This window comes from Salmo trutta, chromosome 24 (assembly GCF_901001165.1).
Source record: "Salmo trutta chromosome 24, fSalTru1.1, whole genome shotgun sequence".
In the NCBI taxonomy this organism is placed as follows: Eukaryota; Metazoa; Chordata; class Actinopteri; order Salmoniformes; family Salmonidae; genus Salmo; species Salmo trutta.
Genome location: NC_042980.1, coordinates 42,347,204 through 42,363,225, shown reverse-complemented (window position 1 = coordinate 42,363,225; position 16,022 = coordinate 42,347,204). Strand labels below are relative to the sequence as shown.

Below are 16,022 nucleotides of genomic sequence, written 5' to 3'. Positions count from 1 at the left end.
TGGGTTCTCTAGACTCCCTCTGGCTGGGTTCTCTAGACTGTTTCTGGCTGGGTTCTGTAGACTGTCTCTGGCTGGGTTCTCTAGACTGTCTCTGGCTGGGTTCTCTAGACTGTCTCTGGCTGGGTTCTCTAGACTGTTTCTGGCTGGGTTCTCTAGACTGTCTCTGGCTGGGTTCTCTAGACTGTCTCTGGCTGGGTTCTCTAGACTGTCTCTGGCTGGGTTCTCTAGACTGTTTCTGGCTGGGTTCTCTAGACTGTTTCTGGCTGGGTTCTCTAGACTGTCTGTGGCTGGGTTCTCTAGACTGTCTGTGGCTGGGTTCTCTAGACTGTCTCTGGCTGGGTTACCTAGACTGTCTCTGGCTGGGTTCTCTAGACTGTCTCTGGCTGGGTTCTCTAGACTGTCTCTGGCTGGGTTCTCTAGACTGTCTCTGGCTGGGTTCTCTAGACTGTCTCTGGCTGGGTTCTCTAGACTGTCTCTGGCTGGGTTCTCTAGACTGTCTCTGGCTGGGTTACTTAGACTGTCTCTGGCTGGGTTCTCTAGACTGTCTGTGGCTGGGTTCTCTAGACTGTCTCTGGCTGGGTTCTCTTGACTGTCTCTGGCTGGGTTCTCTAGACTGTCTGTGACCAGTGTCATCTCATAGGTTTAGCCAACTTTTTGGCTTTAAGATGATGATTGGTTCAGGGAGCGAGTAACAAACGATTTGAGGAGGAAGAATCTGATGTAATCAAAGAACCAAATGAATTGAAAGCATCCACAGAGGATGAAGTTGATTTGAACTGCACTAAATGGGTCTGATGGCTTATGAGTAGTGCTTATCCTCAGTCTGCTTGTAGGAAGGAGATGTGGAAATGAGCTACCCCCTGGACTCCTTGGGTCCTCTCCAGCCATGGCGAGCCGATTAAAGCATCACCTCATATGACCTGACTTTTCCCATGCAGGGCTGTGAGCTGAGCGGAACTTGATTTCTTTACATAGAGGGAGTGTGTGTGTGTGTGTGTGTGTGTGTGTGTGTGTGTGTGTGTGACTGAGTGTGTATGTGTGTGTGTGTGACTGAGTGCATGTCTATATGTGTGTGTTCCTGTGCAGATGAATTAGGGTATCTGACCATTCTGTAACAAAACTCATTTGAAATGATCTTGTCTTTCCAAACACATTATTTAAGTAGTGCTGTCTCATAGATCTAGAAGGTGCCATTGATGTTTGTTTAATGATCTCCAGAGGGGAATCCTGTGCTGACAATACAGTACGTGTTTGTGGAAGATAAAGCATGGCTTTAGACTAAGGCAACAGCATGATGCTCCAAGGACTTACTGACTGGATTTCAACTACTGTACTTCCAAAGCCAAATCTGTTCCTTATTGTGGAGCTGTATCTGTCCTTGCGCCTTTACAGGCATATCAGCGTTTCACAGCGAATTGATGTAATGGCCACTGAAGACCCAGTCAATAGTTTAGCTAACTGTGTCCAAAAACAGCTCCATGTGCAGGTAGAGATCTAAGTAGCCTACTCTCCAGAGGGCCTGGAATGGACTGGCTCCATTAGTGCCCTAGGTTATGTTCTCACAGAAAGCAGTCATCATCACAACATTTTTTTCAATGTAGCACTTGTGGTCTGTGGACCGTGAAGCCCCCACAATTGTTTTGGTGTGTTTGGAAGTTGGAATGTACATTCACACACACACACACAAACTGGGGTCAAAGGTAATACTAGGGAGCATCTGGCAGACATTATTTCTAAACATCTGACAAAACACTCCATCGAGAGGGTCATTTGGTTTCAATTCCCATTTCCAATGTTGTATTATTAACAGTAATTATGTAATAGTAATAATATAATAGTTATAATATAATTGTTATCATATAATAGATATACTATAATAGTAATAATATAATAGTAATAATATAATAGTTATAATATAATAGTAATAATATAATAGTAATAATATAATAGTTATAATATAATAGTTATAATATAATAGTAATAATATAATAATGTAATAGTTATAATGTAAGAGTATTAATATAATAGTAATAATATAATAATGTAATAGTACAATTATATTATTAATAATATAATAATGTAATAGTAATAGTAATAATATAATAGTAATAATATAATAATGTAATAGTAATAATATAATAGTAATAGTATAGTAATGTAATAGTAATAATATAATAATGTAATAGTAATAATATAATAGTAATAATATAATAGTAATAATATAATAATGTAATAGTAATAATATAATAGTAATGCTATAATAATATAATGTAATAGTAATAATGTAATAATATAATATTTTAATAGTAATAATGTCATAATGTAATAGTAATAATATAATAATGTAATAGTAATAATATAATAATGTAATAGTAATAATATAATAGTAATGCTATAGTAATATAATGTAATAATATAATATTTTAATAGTAATAATGCAATAGTAATAATATAATAGTAATAATATAATAGTAATAATATAATAATGGAATAGTAATAGTATAATTGTAATAATATTATAATGTAAAAATAATTATATAATAGTAATAATATATTAATGTAATAGTAATTATAGTAATAATAGTAATAATATAATAGTGATAATATAATAATGTAATAGTAACATAATAATGTAATAGTAATACTACAATAGTAATAATAGAATTGTAATAATACAATAATGTAATAGTAATAATAGTAATAATTCAATAATGTAATAGTAATAATATAATAGTAATAATACAATAGTAATAACATAATAATGTAATAGTGATAATATAGAAATAATATAATAGTAATAATATAATAATTAAATAGCAATAGTATAATAGTAATAATATAATAACGTAATAGTAATAATATAATAGTAATAATGTAATAGTAATAATACAATAGTAATAATATAATAGTAATAGTATAGTAATGTAATAGTAATAATACAATAGTAATAATATAATAGTAATAGTATAGTAATGTAATAGTAATAATATAATAGTAATAGTAATAGTGTAATAGTAATAGTATAGTAATGTAATAGTAATAATACAATAGTAATAATATAATAGTAATAGTATAGTAATGTAATAGTAATAATATAATAGTAATAGTAATAATGTAATAGTAATAATATAATAGTAATAATATAATAGTAATAGTAATAATATAATAGTAATAATGTAATAGTAATAATACAATAGTAATAATATAATAGTAATAGTATAGTAATGTAATAGTAATAATATAATAATATAATAGTAATAATGTAATAGTAATAATATAATAGTAATAGTATAGTAATGTAATAGTAATAATACAATAGTAATAATATAATAGTAATAGTATAGTAATGTAATAGTAATAATATAATAGTAATAGTAATAATGTAATAGTAATAGTATAGTAATGTAATGGTAATAATACAATAGTAATAATATAATAGTAATAGTATAGTAATGTAATAGTAATAATATAATAGTAATAGTAATAATGTAATAGTAATAATATAATAGTAATAATATAATAGTAATAGTAATAATATAATAGTAATAGTATAGTAATGTAATAGTAATAATACAATAGTAATAATATAATAGTAATAGTAATAATGTAATAGTAATAATGTAATAGTAATAATAATGTAATAGTAATAATATAAAAGTAACAATATAATAATGTAATAATAATTATATAATAGTAATAATATAATTATGTAATAGTAATATAATAATGTAATAGTAATAATATAATAATGTAATAGTAATAATATTATAATGTAATATCAGGGTTTATCAATGTGTATCAGGGTGTATCAGTGTATATACATGTGTATCAGAGTGTATCAAGGTCTATCAGAGTGTATCAAGGTCTATCAGGGTGTATCAATGTGTATCAGGGTTTATCAAGGTGTATCAGGGTTTATCAAGGTGTATCAGGGTGTATACATGTGTATCAGGGTGTATACATGTGTATCAGGGTGTATCAGGGTGTATCAGGGTGTATCAGGGTGTATACATGTGTATCAGTTTGTATACATGTGTATCAGGGTGTATCAATGTGTATCAGGGTTTATCGATATGTATCAGGGTGTACATGTGTATCAGGGTGTATCAGGGTTTATCAAGGTGTATCAAGGATTATCAAGGTGTATCAGGGTTTATCAGGGTTTATCAAGGTGTATCAAGGTATATCAGGGTGTATCAAGGTGTATCAAGGATTATCAAGGTGTATCAGGGTTTATCAAGGTGCATCAGGGTGTATCAAGGGGTATCAAGGTTTATCAAGGTGTATCGGGGTTTATCAGGGTTTATCAAGGTGTATCAAGGTATATCAGGGTGTATCAAGGTGTATCAGGGTTTATGAAGGTGTATCAGGGTTTATGAAGGTGTATCAGGGTGTATCAGTGTGTATCAGGGTGTATCAAGGATTATCAGGGTTTATCAAGGTGTATCAAGGTGTATCAAGGTGTATCAATGTATATCAAGGTGTGTCAATGTTTGTCTTGTCATGTTGGAAGAGAGAAGCAGTATGTTTGTTCTCTGTGGTTCTGTTCTCTGTTCAGTTGTTTCACAGTAAAGCCAGTGTTTCCTAAGCGATGTAAATGTAGGAGATCGCTAGGTAAGATGGAGTCTTCAGTGGAGCTCAAACAGAAGAAATCTGTAGTTAAAATCTTAGTAAGGAAATGTCAGTACACTGTATATTGTGTACATGAACAGGACTACATTGTGCGGATACAAAGTGTGTGTGTGTGTGTGTGTGTGTGTGTGTGTGTGTGTGTGTGTGTGTGTGTGTGTGTGTGTGTGTGTGCGTGCCATCTCATTGGTACCCTGCTCCAGATCAGATACTATTGAGCACCTCTCACTTTGCAGCCAGGTCACCCTTGATACAAGTCAGTATTCAGCGTCCATCCATGTCTAAAGACGTCGGGAGAGGATGTGGAAACCGGCCACTAGGGGCAACAGTGAGCGCTGTTACCTTCAAGTAGAATATGCCTCCGATTCCAAAGATTGCAAGTTGGAATCCAGTGATAAAGTTTTTTTGAGATGTATTGTTTTAAACCTATCCCACCTTGAACATTTTGAGTTAATATCTAACCTTTAGATTTTGGAGTTAATGCCTAAACTTCATATATATTTTTTTTTTACCAGGTAAGTTGACTGAAAACACATTCTCATTTACATCAACAACCTGGCAAATAGTTACAGGTGAGAGAAGAGGAGGGATGAATGAGCCAATTAGAAGCTGGGGATGATTAGGTGACCATGATGGTATGAGGGACAGATTGGGAATTTAGTCAGGACACCAGGGTTAAAACCCCTACTCTTATGATAAGTGCCATGGGATCTTTAGTGACCACAGAGAGTCAGGACACCCATCTGAAAGACAGCTCTCTCTCTCTCTCATTCTTTTTCCTTCTCATTCTTTCCCCAATGCAGGGTGTGGTTTTTCCTTTCACAGTAACAGCTTGTTTCTATTCCCTACCGTTAACTCTGATAGCTAGTAAAATGGCAGTCATTGAACCTAGTTACAACAGTAAAAGTGGCTAATTTTCATGGGTGGTTGAGAGGTTGTGTAGTGTGTGTGTCGAGTATGATTTGGCTGTTCCTTGTGTCTGTGCGAACATGCATTTGTGTGCTAGAGAGAGGGAAACAGAGGGAGAGAGGAGGGTGATGTCACTCAGTCAAACGCATACCGTGGTGTGTGCGGCTACCCGTCTCCCCACACATACACCGACACACAAAGACTGTTGTGAGAGTTCATAGGACTTAAGAGCAGGAGCTCACTTAGAGTAGCTCAGACAGGCAACCATTCACCACTAGTCCACAACAACAGCAGCAGCAGCTCTCACAACACAATTAGCCTCCTGAGCCAAGAGAACTCCCCCCTATTCAGCTCCGCAATGTTCCACTCCGGGGGTTCCACTTTGGGGTAGCACCTGGGTGTTTCTCAGATTCCTCTGGACTATACCAACTGCCGTTTTCACACAGGTAGGGGAGCTCCTTTCACGCTATCTGTTTTGTGCTTTTTTCAATACCTTCTACTATGTAAGCTCCAAAACCCACTGAAAGTAAGATCCAATATGTACAAGTCATTTCGTTCCCAAGTGCTTTGCCATGTGTGTCTTCGCTATTAATACAGGTTATTCAGTGATGCTGTATTGAGCTGCAAACGTTGATTTACTATCTGATGCCGGTTATGGATTACATTTGGATATGTTGCTGGTTGCATCACATTTGGATCTCTGAAGTATCTTTGTAGGGTAGAATATGCGTAATCTCTGAAGTGTCTTTGTAAAGTAGAGATGTGTAATCTGTGAAGTGTCTTTGTAAGGTAGAAGATGTGTAATCTCTGAAGTATCTTTGTAAGGTAGAGATGTGTAATCTCTGAAGTATCTTTGTAGGGTAGAGATGTGTAATCTGTGAAGTGTCTTTGTAAAGTAGAGATGTGTAATCTCTGAAGTATCTTTGTAGGGTAGAGATGTGTAATCTGTGAAGTATCTTTGTAGGGTAGAAGATGTGTAATCTCTGAAGTGTCTTTGTAAGGTAGATGTGTAATCTCTGAAGTGTCTTTGTAAAGTAGAGATGTGTAATCTCTGAAGTATCTTTGTAAAGTAGAGATGTGTAATCTCTGAAGTGTCTTTGTAAGGTAGAAGATGTGTAATCTGTGAAGTGTCTGTAGGGTAGAATATGTGTAATCTCTGAAGTATCTTTGTAGGGTAGAGATGTGTAATCTCTGAAGTATCTTTGTAAGGTAGAGATGTGTAATCTCTATAGTGTATTTGTAAGGTAGATGTGTAATCTCTGAAGTGTCTTTGTAAGGTAGATGTGTAATCTCTGAAGTGTCTTTGTAAAGTAGAGATGTGTAATCTGTGAAGTGTCTTTGTAAGGTAGAAGATGTGTAATCTCTGAAGTGTCTTTGTAGGGTAGAGATGTGTAATCTCTGAAGTGTCTTTGTAAAGTAGAGATGTGTAATCTGTGAAGTTTCTTTGCTTATTTCTCTGGAACCTTCCAGACTCTCAGTAAAGGAACCCGGGTGGGGTTGTCCGCGGCAACGGAGGCCAGAGTAGACAATGAGGGAAAGGCTCACTTTTTCCAAGTGATGTTGATATTTAAAGGAAATCCTGGACTGTGGGTCATTATATAGTCATTTTCCTGCAGTCAAATGACCTAGTGGCCTCATGGGTGGAATGTTATTAATATTTTTATATTTTTATAATTAATAAATAAATACAAATGTAAATACTGCCGAAAATCCGGTGTTTCTATGTCAAACAGTTTTGTTATATTTCAGTCTTCTGTGATGTATGTAAAGTGTAATATTGGGATGCAAACTCAACAGGTAATACATTTCAACTCTATATCTGACATGGTACAGGTCTCTTCTTTTCTTAAGCCCATAACCAGGTGTGTAAGATGTAGACTTTTGTTTCCAAGTAGATTTGTTTAAGACTACCAAGAATCACTCTGTGAACCTGATTTAGCCTGCTGCAGTAAAAGGTTAAAGGAAGTCCTGGTCTGTGGGCCGTTACGTAGCCCTTTCCACTCACAGACCCTGTCATCTCGTATACAGATTGAAAATGGCAGATTTTGTCATTGATAAGCGCCTAAATTGGAACCCAGTGGCTATACAGTAACAGGCTTTACATGATGTCAAAGCTCTGGCTCTGCACTTCACAGCTCTGAATGGGTTTTGACTGACAGCAAATCTGAATATGAGCACTGCACGCAACAATTGGGTAACCTTTGCAAATGTTTTGTTGTCTGAGGGAAATGCTGTAAATCAAAAGGAGTCGATGTGTTCTTAAAGATGAGAAGGTTAAGGATTCAAATAAATACTGCTTTGATCTCATACAAGCAAACCACACACCCATGAGTCAATGTTCACCTCACATTTCCATATTTGAAAATGGTATCAAATCAAATCAAATTAATTTATATAGCCCTTCTTACATCAGTTGATATCTCAAAGTGCTGTACAGAAACCCAGCCTAAAATCCCAAACAGCAAGCAATGCAGGTGTAGAAGCACGGTGGCTAGGAAAAACTCCCTAGACATTTATAATCGCTATGTTTGATCCACAGTTACAAGAATGACATGGATTTTTCTCCACGTTGTCCAGAACAGAATGAGCTTACGTTTGTCGTAATGTGAAGAAAATTTGCCTTGCGACATGCACTTGAATGCATTCCATTCTATGCACACCAAAGTTACAATATGTTTGTCTGAAGTGCCCTGTGAAAACCTAACACTGTAATATCGTATTTTATAACTTAGCTAGTCATGTTGGCAATAGGATATGCTTTCAAATGTAACCCACCTGACCCAGATTTTGACTTATAATGGAATGTTTTTGGATTGCGTAAACAACAACAGTAATTGTGTGAGGGTGGGGACGCAGGGCTGTGTTGTAAACAAAACAACTACAAGTGTGCTTGCTTCAGGTCCTCAATGGCAAAGCTAGGAGAGCTTCCTTGAGTTATAAAAGTGCAGTGACATTTCTTAGGAACTGTGTACAGTTTGGAGAGGTGTGTTGCCACTTGGAGACACCAGTTACACTTCTCACTGAAACCCATGTAATAATTTGTTCTTATGTTGTACTTACTCCAAAATGTCAAGGAGTATTCTTATTATGTTACTGAATGTATCCAGACTATTTTCAGATTTTGTTATTGACAAATGCTGTGAAAAGTACAGTAACTGTAAAACGCACATAATATCAACAGTGTAATGTTTGGATTCAGTCTTCTGTCAGGTGAACTGTTGTGTCCTCACCTTTGGTCTGATCAGGTAAGCCTGGAGAGAGGGCTGGGTAACCCTGGAGAGAGGGCTGGGTAACCCTGGAGAGAGGGCTGGGTAACCCTGGAGAGAGGGCTGGGTAACCCTGGAGAGAGGGCTGGGTAACCCTGGAGAGAGGGCTGGGTAACCCTGGAGAGAGGGCTGGGAAACCCTGGAGAGAGGGCTGGGTAACCCTGGAGAGAGGGCTGGGTAACCCTGGAGAGAGGGCTGGGTAACCCTGCAGAGAAGGCTGGGTAACCCTGCAGAGAGGGCTGGGTAACCCTGCAGAGAGGGCTGGGTAACCCTGCAGAGAGGGCTGGGTAACCCTGCAGAGAGGGCTGGGTAACCCTGCAGAGAGGGCTGGGTAACCCTGCAGAGAGGGCTGGGTCAACCCTGCAGAGAGGGCTGGGTCAACCCACAGAGATGTATGGGCAACCCTGTAGAAAGGGCTGGGTCAACCCACAGATAGATTCAAATGTCAAACAAGGGTATCGTGGACCTCATGAGGTGACTTTTGGCAGCTGGCAGGAAATGGCTTCAAAGGTCACAGGGTCAAAGATCATGTCACAGGAGTAGGTATAAGTTGCCCTTAACCACTGATTCAGGGTCAGATGTTTCCTCATACCACTGCTATTCAAGGTTAGACACTAGATCTGTTAAAGGAAACAAAAAATAAGGTTAAATAACATCACAGATAAGCTAAACAACAACAACAAATCCAGTTTATGGACTCCTAGCATTCTAAGCCAGAGAGAGGCATTCACAGAAGGTTTTCTGAAGGATTGTGATGTTGACTGTTTTCTTTTTTTAGAAAGGCACACTGTTTGTGCACTGCTGTTCCCAAATGGTACAATCTGACGAGTACATCAGGAGGTATCTCGGAGCACTCACACACACACACACACACACACACACACACACACACGCACACGCACACACGCATGCACACACACACACACACACACACACACATACACACACGCACATAAACACACACACACACATACTCACTCACACAGAAGACACACCCAGAAGATACACATAGAAGACACACACACAACACACACGCAACACAACACACACTGCTGTTTCAAACATGCTTTGATTTACTGTACAGCTTCATGGGAACTGTGTGGGGTGAGGAGTTTGAAGCTTAATCAGATGTATATTTTATATACAGTATCTTTCATATATATACAGTATATATTTTATACAGTATCTTTTATATATAGTATCTTTCATATATATATACAGTATATTGTATATACAGTATCTTTGATATAGAGTGTCTTTGATATACAGTATCTTTGATGTACAGTATCTTTCATATATACAGTATATTTTAGATATACAGTATGTGTTATATACAGTATATTTTTGTCAATGCTCACTTCATGCCCTCTGGTGGAGACTGTAATGCTGAAATGTGCTGCTTTTTAAGGATATATTGTAATAAGAAGCTTCATTCAACATCCGTTGTCCTCCTCCAGGAGTGGCTAAATATAAATATGTGTATAGGACTGTGGATATAAATATGTGTATAGGACTGTGGTTATTGCGGTTTCCAATGTGAGCGTGAGTGGCAGGGCAGGTTAAAGGCCAGCTGCTAAGTGGTCGTTACAGGAAGAGCAGCTTGGAACTGGTGCTTTTAGGGGGTCATCATTACTCTTGACATGACCTGACCACAAGGATGATATGGGAATACTGTAGTCTGTGTGTGTGTGCGCCTGCGTACGTGTGTATGTATGTGTGCATTCTTGTGCGTTTGTCCATTTTCACAATAGTGAAAGGTGTAATTTATAATTGTAATAATTGGTGTAATTGTGATTTATAATTGTCTGTCTTTTTCTGTGTGTTTTTGGTCTATGTGTAGTAAATGTTGTTCTTCTATTCCAAGAGGACAGGAAATGCCTTCAGGGCTTACTTAGCGAGGCAGTTTGTCCACCATGGCTCGTGCGTGTGGGTGAATGTTTAAGTGTAGTTCTGTGCCAGGATGATGTACCAATAACAAATGACTTTGCTCTGAGCTCATTTTAGAAAATACACAAAAGTATGTGGACACCTGGTCGTCAAACATCTCATTCCAAAATCATGGGCATTAATATGGAGTTGGTCCCTCCCTTTGCTGCTATAACAGCCTCCACTCTTCTGGGAAAGTATTCCACTACATGTTGGAACATTGCTGTGGGGACTTGCTTCCATTCAGCTACAAGAGCATTAGTGAGATCTGGCACTGATGTTGGGGCGATTAGGCCTGGCTTGCAGTCAATGTTCCAATTCATCCCAAAGGTGTTCGTTGGGGTTGAGGTCAGGGCTCTGTGCAGGCCAGTCAAGTTCTTCCACACCGATCTCGACAAACCATTTCTGTATAGACCTTGCTTTGTGCATGCGGCATTCTCATGCTGTAACAGGAAAGGCCTTCCCCCAAGCTGTTGCAACAAAGTTGGAAGCACAGAATTGTCTAGAATGTCAATGTATGCTATAGTGTTAAGATTTCCGTTCACTGGAACTAAGGGGCCTTGCCCGAACCATGAAAAACAGCCCCAGACCATTATTCCTCCTCCACCAAACTTTACAGTTGGCACTATGCATTGGGGCATGTAGCATTCTCCTGGCATCCGCCAAACCCAGACTGACTTGTTGGAAAGTAGGCATCCTATGATGGTACCACGTTGAAAGTCACTGAGCTCTTCAGTGCGGGACATTCTACTGCCAATGTTTGTCTATAGAGATTGCATGGCTGTGTGCTCATTTTTATACACATGTCAGGTATCCACTAATTTGAAGGGGTGTCCACAAACTGTACCTCAATCGTCAGCGTACAGTCAGTCTAGTTTTATTCCATCAGAACCGTGTGATACATAGATCATACACAGCATACTCTGTATAGAGACACATAAAACATACTCGCTCACTCATTTCTTAAAGGCCAATGCTTTTCAGGTGGTGGAAATTAGTGCCATTGGTTTGATGAAGTGCAAGCCAGGCTTTTGTGATTTCATCCCTTTTTCCACACTGCATACCACAGACCCATTCTTATTTACTGTCAGAGAGAGGCTGGTAAAATAAGCAGAAGTGGGCCAGTACCCAGTTTAACAGCAGCTGTTTTGGCATCGCCTTCACACTGAGAAATTACAACTTTACCACCTACTTCACTCTCGTCTTTTCCCTTCTCTTCTCTTCTCCTCCCTCTTGCACGTTCTGTTTTAGTCAATCCTACTGGATTTAGTTGCTTTATCAGTATTACAGGTCTGTGTTGCTGAAACATAATGATATGCACTATATCAAAATGTCAAAAAAACGTTTGAAATAATATACAGTACATTACATTTTTACCATTGTACATGATATACTGCAACCCTCCATCCTCCATATACAACACCTGTTCTGCCAATCACATTCTGTTATAGGTCTCCACATCCCTGGGTTGATTCTCTTTTCAGTTCACTGCAGCTAGCGACTGGAATGAGCTGCAGAAAACACTCAAACCGGATAGTTTTATCTCTACATTCAAAGATTCAATCATGGACACTCTTTCTGACAGTTGTGGCTGCTTCGCGTGATGTATTGTTGTCTCTACCATCTTGCCCTTTGTGCTGTTGTCTGTGCTCAATAATATTTGTACCATGTTTGTTCTGCTACCATATTGTTATCATTTGGTTTTGCTATCATGCTGTGTTGTCATGTTTTGCTGCCATGCTATGTTGTTGTCTTAGGTCTCTCTTTATGTAGTGTTGTGGTGTCTCTCTTGTCGTGATGTGTGTTTTGTCCTATATTTTTATTTTTAATCCCAGCCCCCGTCCCCGCAGGAGGCCTTTTGCCTTTTGGTAGGCCATCATTGTAAATAAGAATTTGTTCTTAATTGACTTGCCTAGTTAAATAAAGGTTATATATTTTGTTTTATTAAAAATACTGTACAGTCTTCTCCATCTCTTTGTAACCACCCCCTCCCTCTTCATGTCTTTCTCTCCCCAGACGTCATACACACCCAGGGCCCTCTGGACGGCAGCCCCTACGCTAAAGTCCACAAGAAGGAGTCCATCGAGGACGCGGTCACTGCCAACGACCTGCCCACCGCCACCGAACACGTCCTACCCACGGTTGACCACGCCCTGTCGGTGAGCAGCGACTCCGGCAACTCCACGGCCTCCATCAAGACCGACCGCACTGATGAGCCGGCCCCGGCAGCAGCAGCCCCACCAGTGAGCCAGCCGCCAGCGGCCCAGGAAGAGGCCCCAGTCTCTGGCACGGTCTTGGCCGTCCAGCCCATCAGTCCCCAGGAGAAGCAGGAGCTGGAGCAGCTGCTCAGTGGCCTGGAGGGCCCCATGCATTGCCAGGGCTACCTGTCCTCCCCGTCGGGCGGAGGGATGGGGATAGGATTAGGAGGAGGGGGAATACTACACCTAGTGCCCGCCCAAGTTCATGTGAATGGCCACAACAGCAGCATGGACAGAGAAACAGATATTCTGGATGACGAGGTGGAACTGCCCACCAGCCAGGAAGGTAACAGCATGGATAGCTTGGGCACTCTGTCATCCCTGGAAGGGAGAGCCACGCCAGCAGACCTCTACTACCAGGCTGAGACGGTTATCAACGGGCAGGACAAGGTCCCCTATCTGGAGAGGAGCATCACAGACGGGCCCCCGGAAAACATTGTCTTCAATGTCGCAATAGGCTCACATGATGTGGCTGCCCAGGTTCCCGTCAGCTTAGTGCGAAGCCTCTGCTCAGCTCAGGATGGGACAGGTGAGTCAGTTCCCCCGGCGAGCGATTACATTATCAGCCAGAATGGAAACCTGTATCGCTCACAGTCATTCGGTGCAGAGCAGAATACCCTCCCCCGAGCACCAGCACGCAACACCAGCAGTCGTAACGCCGTCCAACGTGGGCTCAACGTGTGGCAGCAATATGGCGTCCCAGAAGAGCCGGTGATGGACGGGGTGTATTTTGGCTCTCCTCCACCCTCCATGCCTCTACAGAGCCACCACAGCATGCCCCACTTCCCCCACCAGCAGACTGCCTCACAGCAGGAGATTGAGCAGTCCATTGAGGCCCTCAACCTGCTGATGCTGGACCTGGATCCCGGCCGCCTGTTGGGGCAGGTGCCGAAATCCCAGAGTGCCCCGGGGGAGAACAAGGAGGTGGTGACCACACAACCATCCTTTTCCCAGACCCAGGCCAGGCCCTCCTACCAGGCTGACTCAGCTATCTCGGGAAGCCCTGCGCCCAGCCTAGCTCAGGTCATGCTGAGGTCCTCCCCTTTCCAGCCGTCCACGTCTCCAGAGCCCTCTGCCATCCAGAGACCAACAGCCATCTACCAGCCTGGTCTCTCTGTAGCCCCCATCCCTGGCTTCCCCGCTGAACCTTCCAGCCAAGGGGCAGCCAGAACCAGCTCTCCCACCCAGGTCCCCAGTAGCGTGGGCCAGCTGAAGCTGAAACCCATCAACATGTACCCCCCCAGCACCATGTTCCCGTCCTCAGAGCTCCAGGAGCCCCAACAGAGCCCCAGTGCCACGTCCTCATCACCCAATCCCAGAGATGCAGAGCCTGATGAAGTGTTCAACGTGGAGGGCCTAGTAGCCCAGCGTGTGTCAGGTAAGACTGCAGAACTCATGTGTTGTCATTGGTATATACAGTAGGTGTGATTTCATAAACAAAAGAAACAGGGAGGTGATATTCAAGTCGAGGACACATTAGGTGTGATTTCATAAACAAATGAAACAGGAAGTGATATTCAAGTCGAGGACACATTAGGTGTGATTTCATAAACAAATGAAACAGGAAGTGATATTCAAGTCGAGGACACATTAGGTGTGATTTCATAAACAAATGAAACAGGAAGTGATATTCAAGTCGAGGACACATTAGGTGTGATTTCATAAACAAATGAAACAGGAAGTGATATTCAAGTTGAGGACACATTAGGCTGTTAAATGCTACGGCTCAATGCTACGGCTCTTAATAAGCCTCACTGAAAATGTTTTTAATAGTGATGCAGAAGTATGCCAACAAACACACATTGACAAGGGTAAACTGTCAATGACATTATGAAACCATTTGAATGTATTCTGTCTGGGTGGCCAACCCTTTTCCAGGTGAACAACCCATGTACCTTATATACATTGCAGTGGTCCCGCTTGACAAGCTTTCCAAAGTGCATATTTCAGCTAATCGTATCTCATGACAGTCTGTGTTAGCAGTGAGCTCATCAGTCATCGCACATGCTCACAGGATGAGCTCTCGCCAAAGGAGCAAGTTCGCTGGCTTAACCAAACACAGTTCTGCAGTGTGGAAACCTGCCATAAAACCAACAGAGACTAGTGATATGAAAATGTATTGCTAAGCTGTGAAGGGACAGCTCTGGTTCAACTATAAGACAGGGACTGTTACAATAATGGAGTTGAATAGAATAGAATAGAAAGCATTAATGTATCTTCTTGATTCTGAAATGATGAGTTTCGGTGAAACACCATTATGGCCGAACAGTGATAGTGCTATGGTGGTTTTATACACCATTATGGCCCAACAGTGATAGTGCTATGGTGGTTTTATACACCATTATGGCCCAACAGTGATAGTGCTATGGTGGTTTTATACACAATAAACACCATTATGGCCAAACAGTGATAGTGATAGTGCTATGGTGGTTTTATACACAATAAACACCATTATGGCCAAACAGTGATAGTGATAGTGCTATGGTGGTTTTATACACAATAAACACCATTATGGCCAAACAGTGATAGTGATAGTGCTATGGTGGTTTTATACACAATAAACACCATTATGGCCAAACAGTGATAATGCTATGGTGGTTTTATACACCATTTTGGCCGAACAGTGATAGTGCTATGGTGGTTTTATACACCATTATGGCCAAACAGTGATAGTGCTATGGTGGTTTTATACACAATAAACACCATTGTGGCCGAACAGTGATAGTGCTATGGTGGTTTTATACACAATAAACACCATTATGGCCAAACAGTGATAATGCTATGGTGGTTTTATACACCATTGTGGCCGAACAGTGATAGTGCTATGGTGGTTTTATACACAAGAAACACCATTATGGCCAAACAGTGATAGTGTTATGGTGGTTTTATACACAAGAAACACCATTATGGCCAAACAGTGATAGTGTTATGGTGGTTTTATACACAAGAAACACCATTATGGCCAAACAGTGATAATGCTATGGTGGTTTTATACACAATAAACACCATTATGGCCAAACAGTGATAATGCTAT

General features: G+C 40.2%; 1 protein-coding gene across 7 annotated transcripts in view; it reads left to right on the top strand.

Moving 5' to 3' along the window:
* LOC115161333 (tensin-1) overlaps positions 1–16,022 on the top strand; it is a 289,463-nt gene that overhangs the window by 240,643 nt on the left and 32,798 nt on the right. For all 7 annotated transcript variants that reach the window (XM_029712238.1, XM_029712239.1, XM_029712237.1 and 4 more), the window contains one exon: positions 12,747–14,366. In XM_029712238.1, coding sequence (XP_029568098.1) covers positions 12,747–14,366 — 1,620 coding nt within the window. The remainder of the gene's footprint in view (positions 1–12,746; positions 14,367–16,022) is intronic.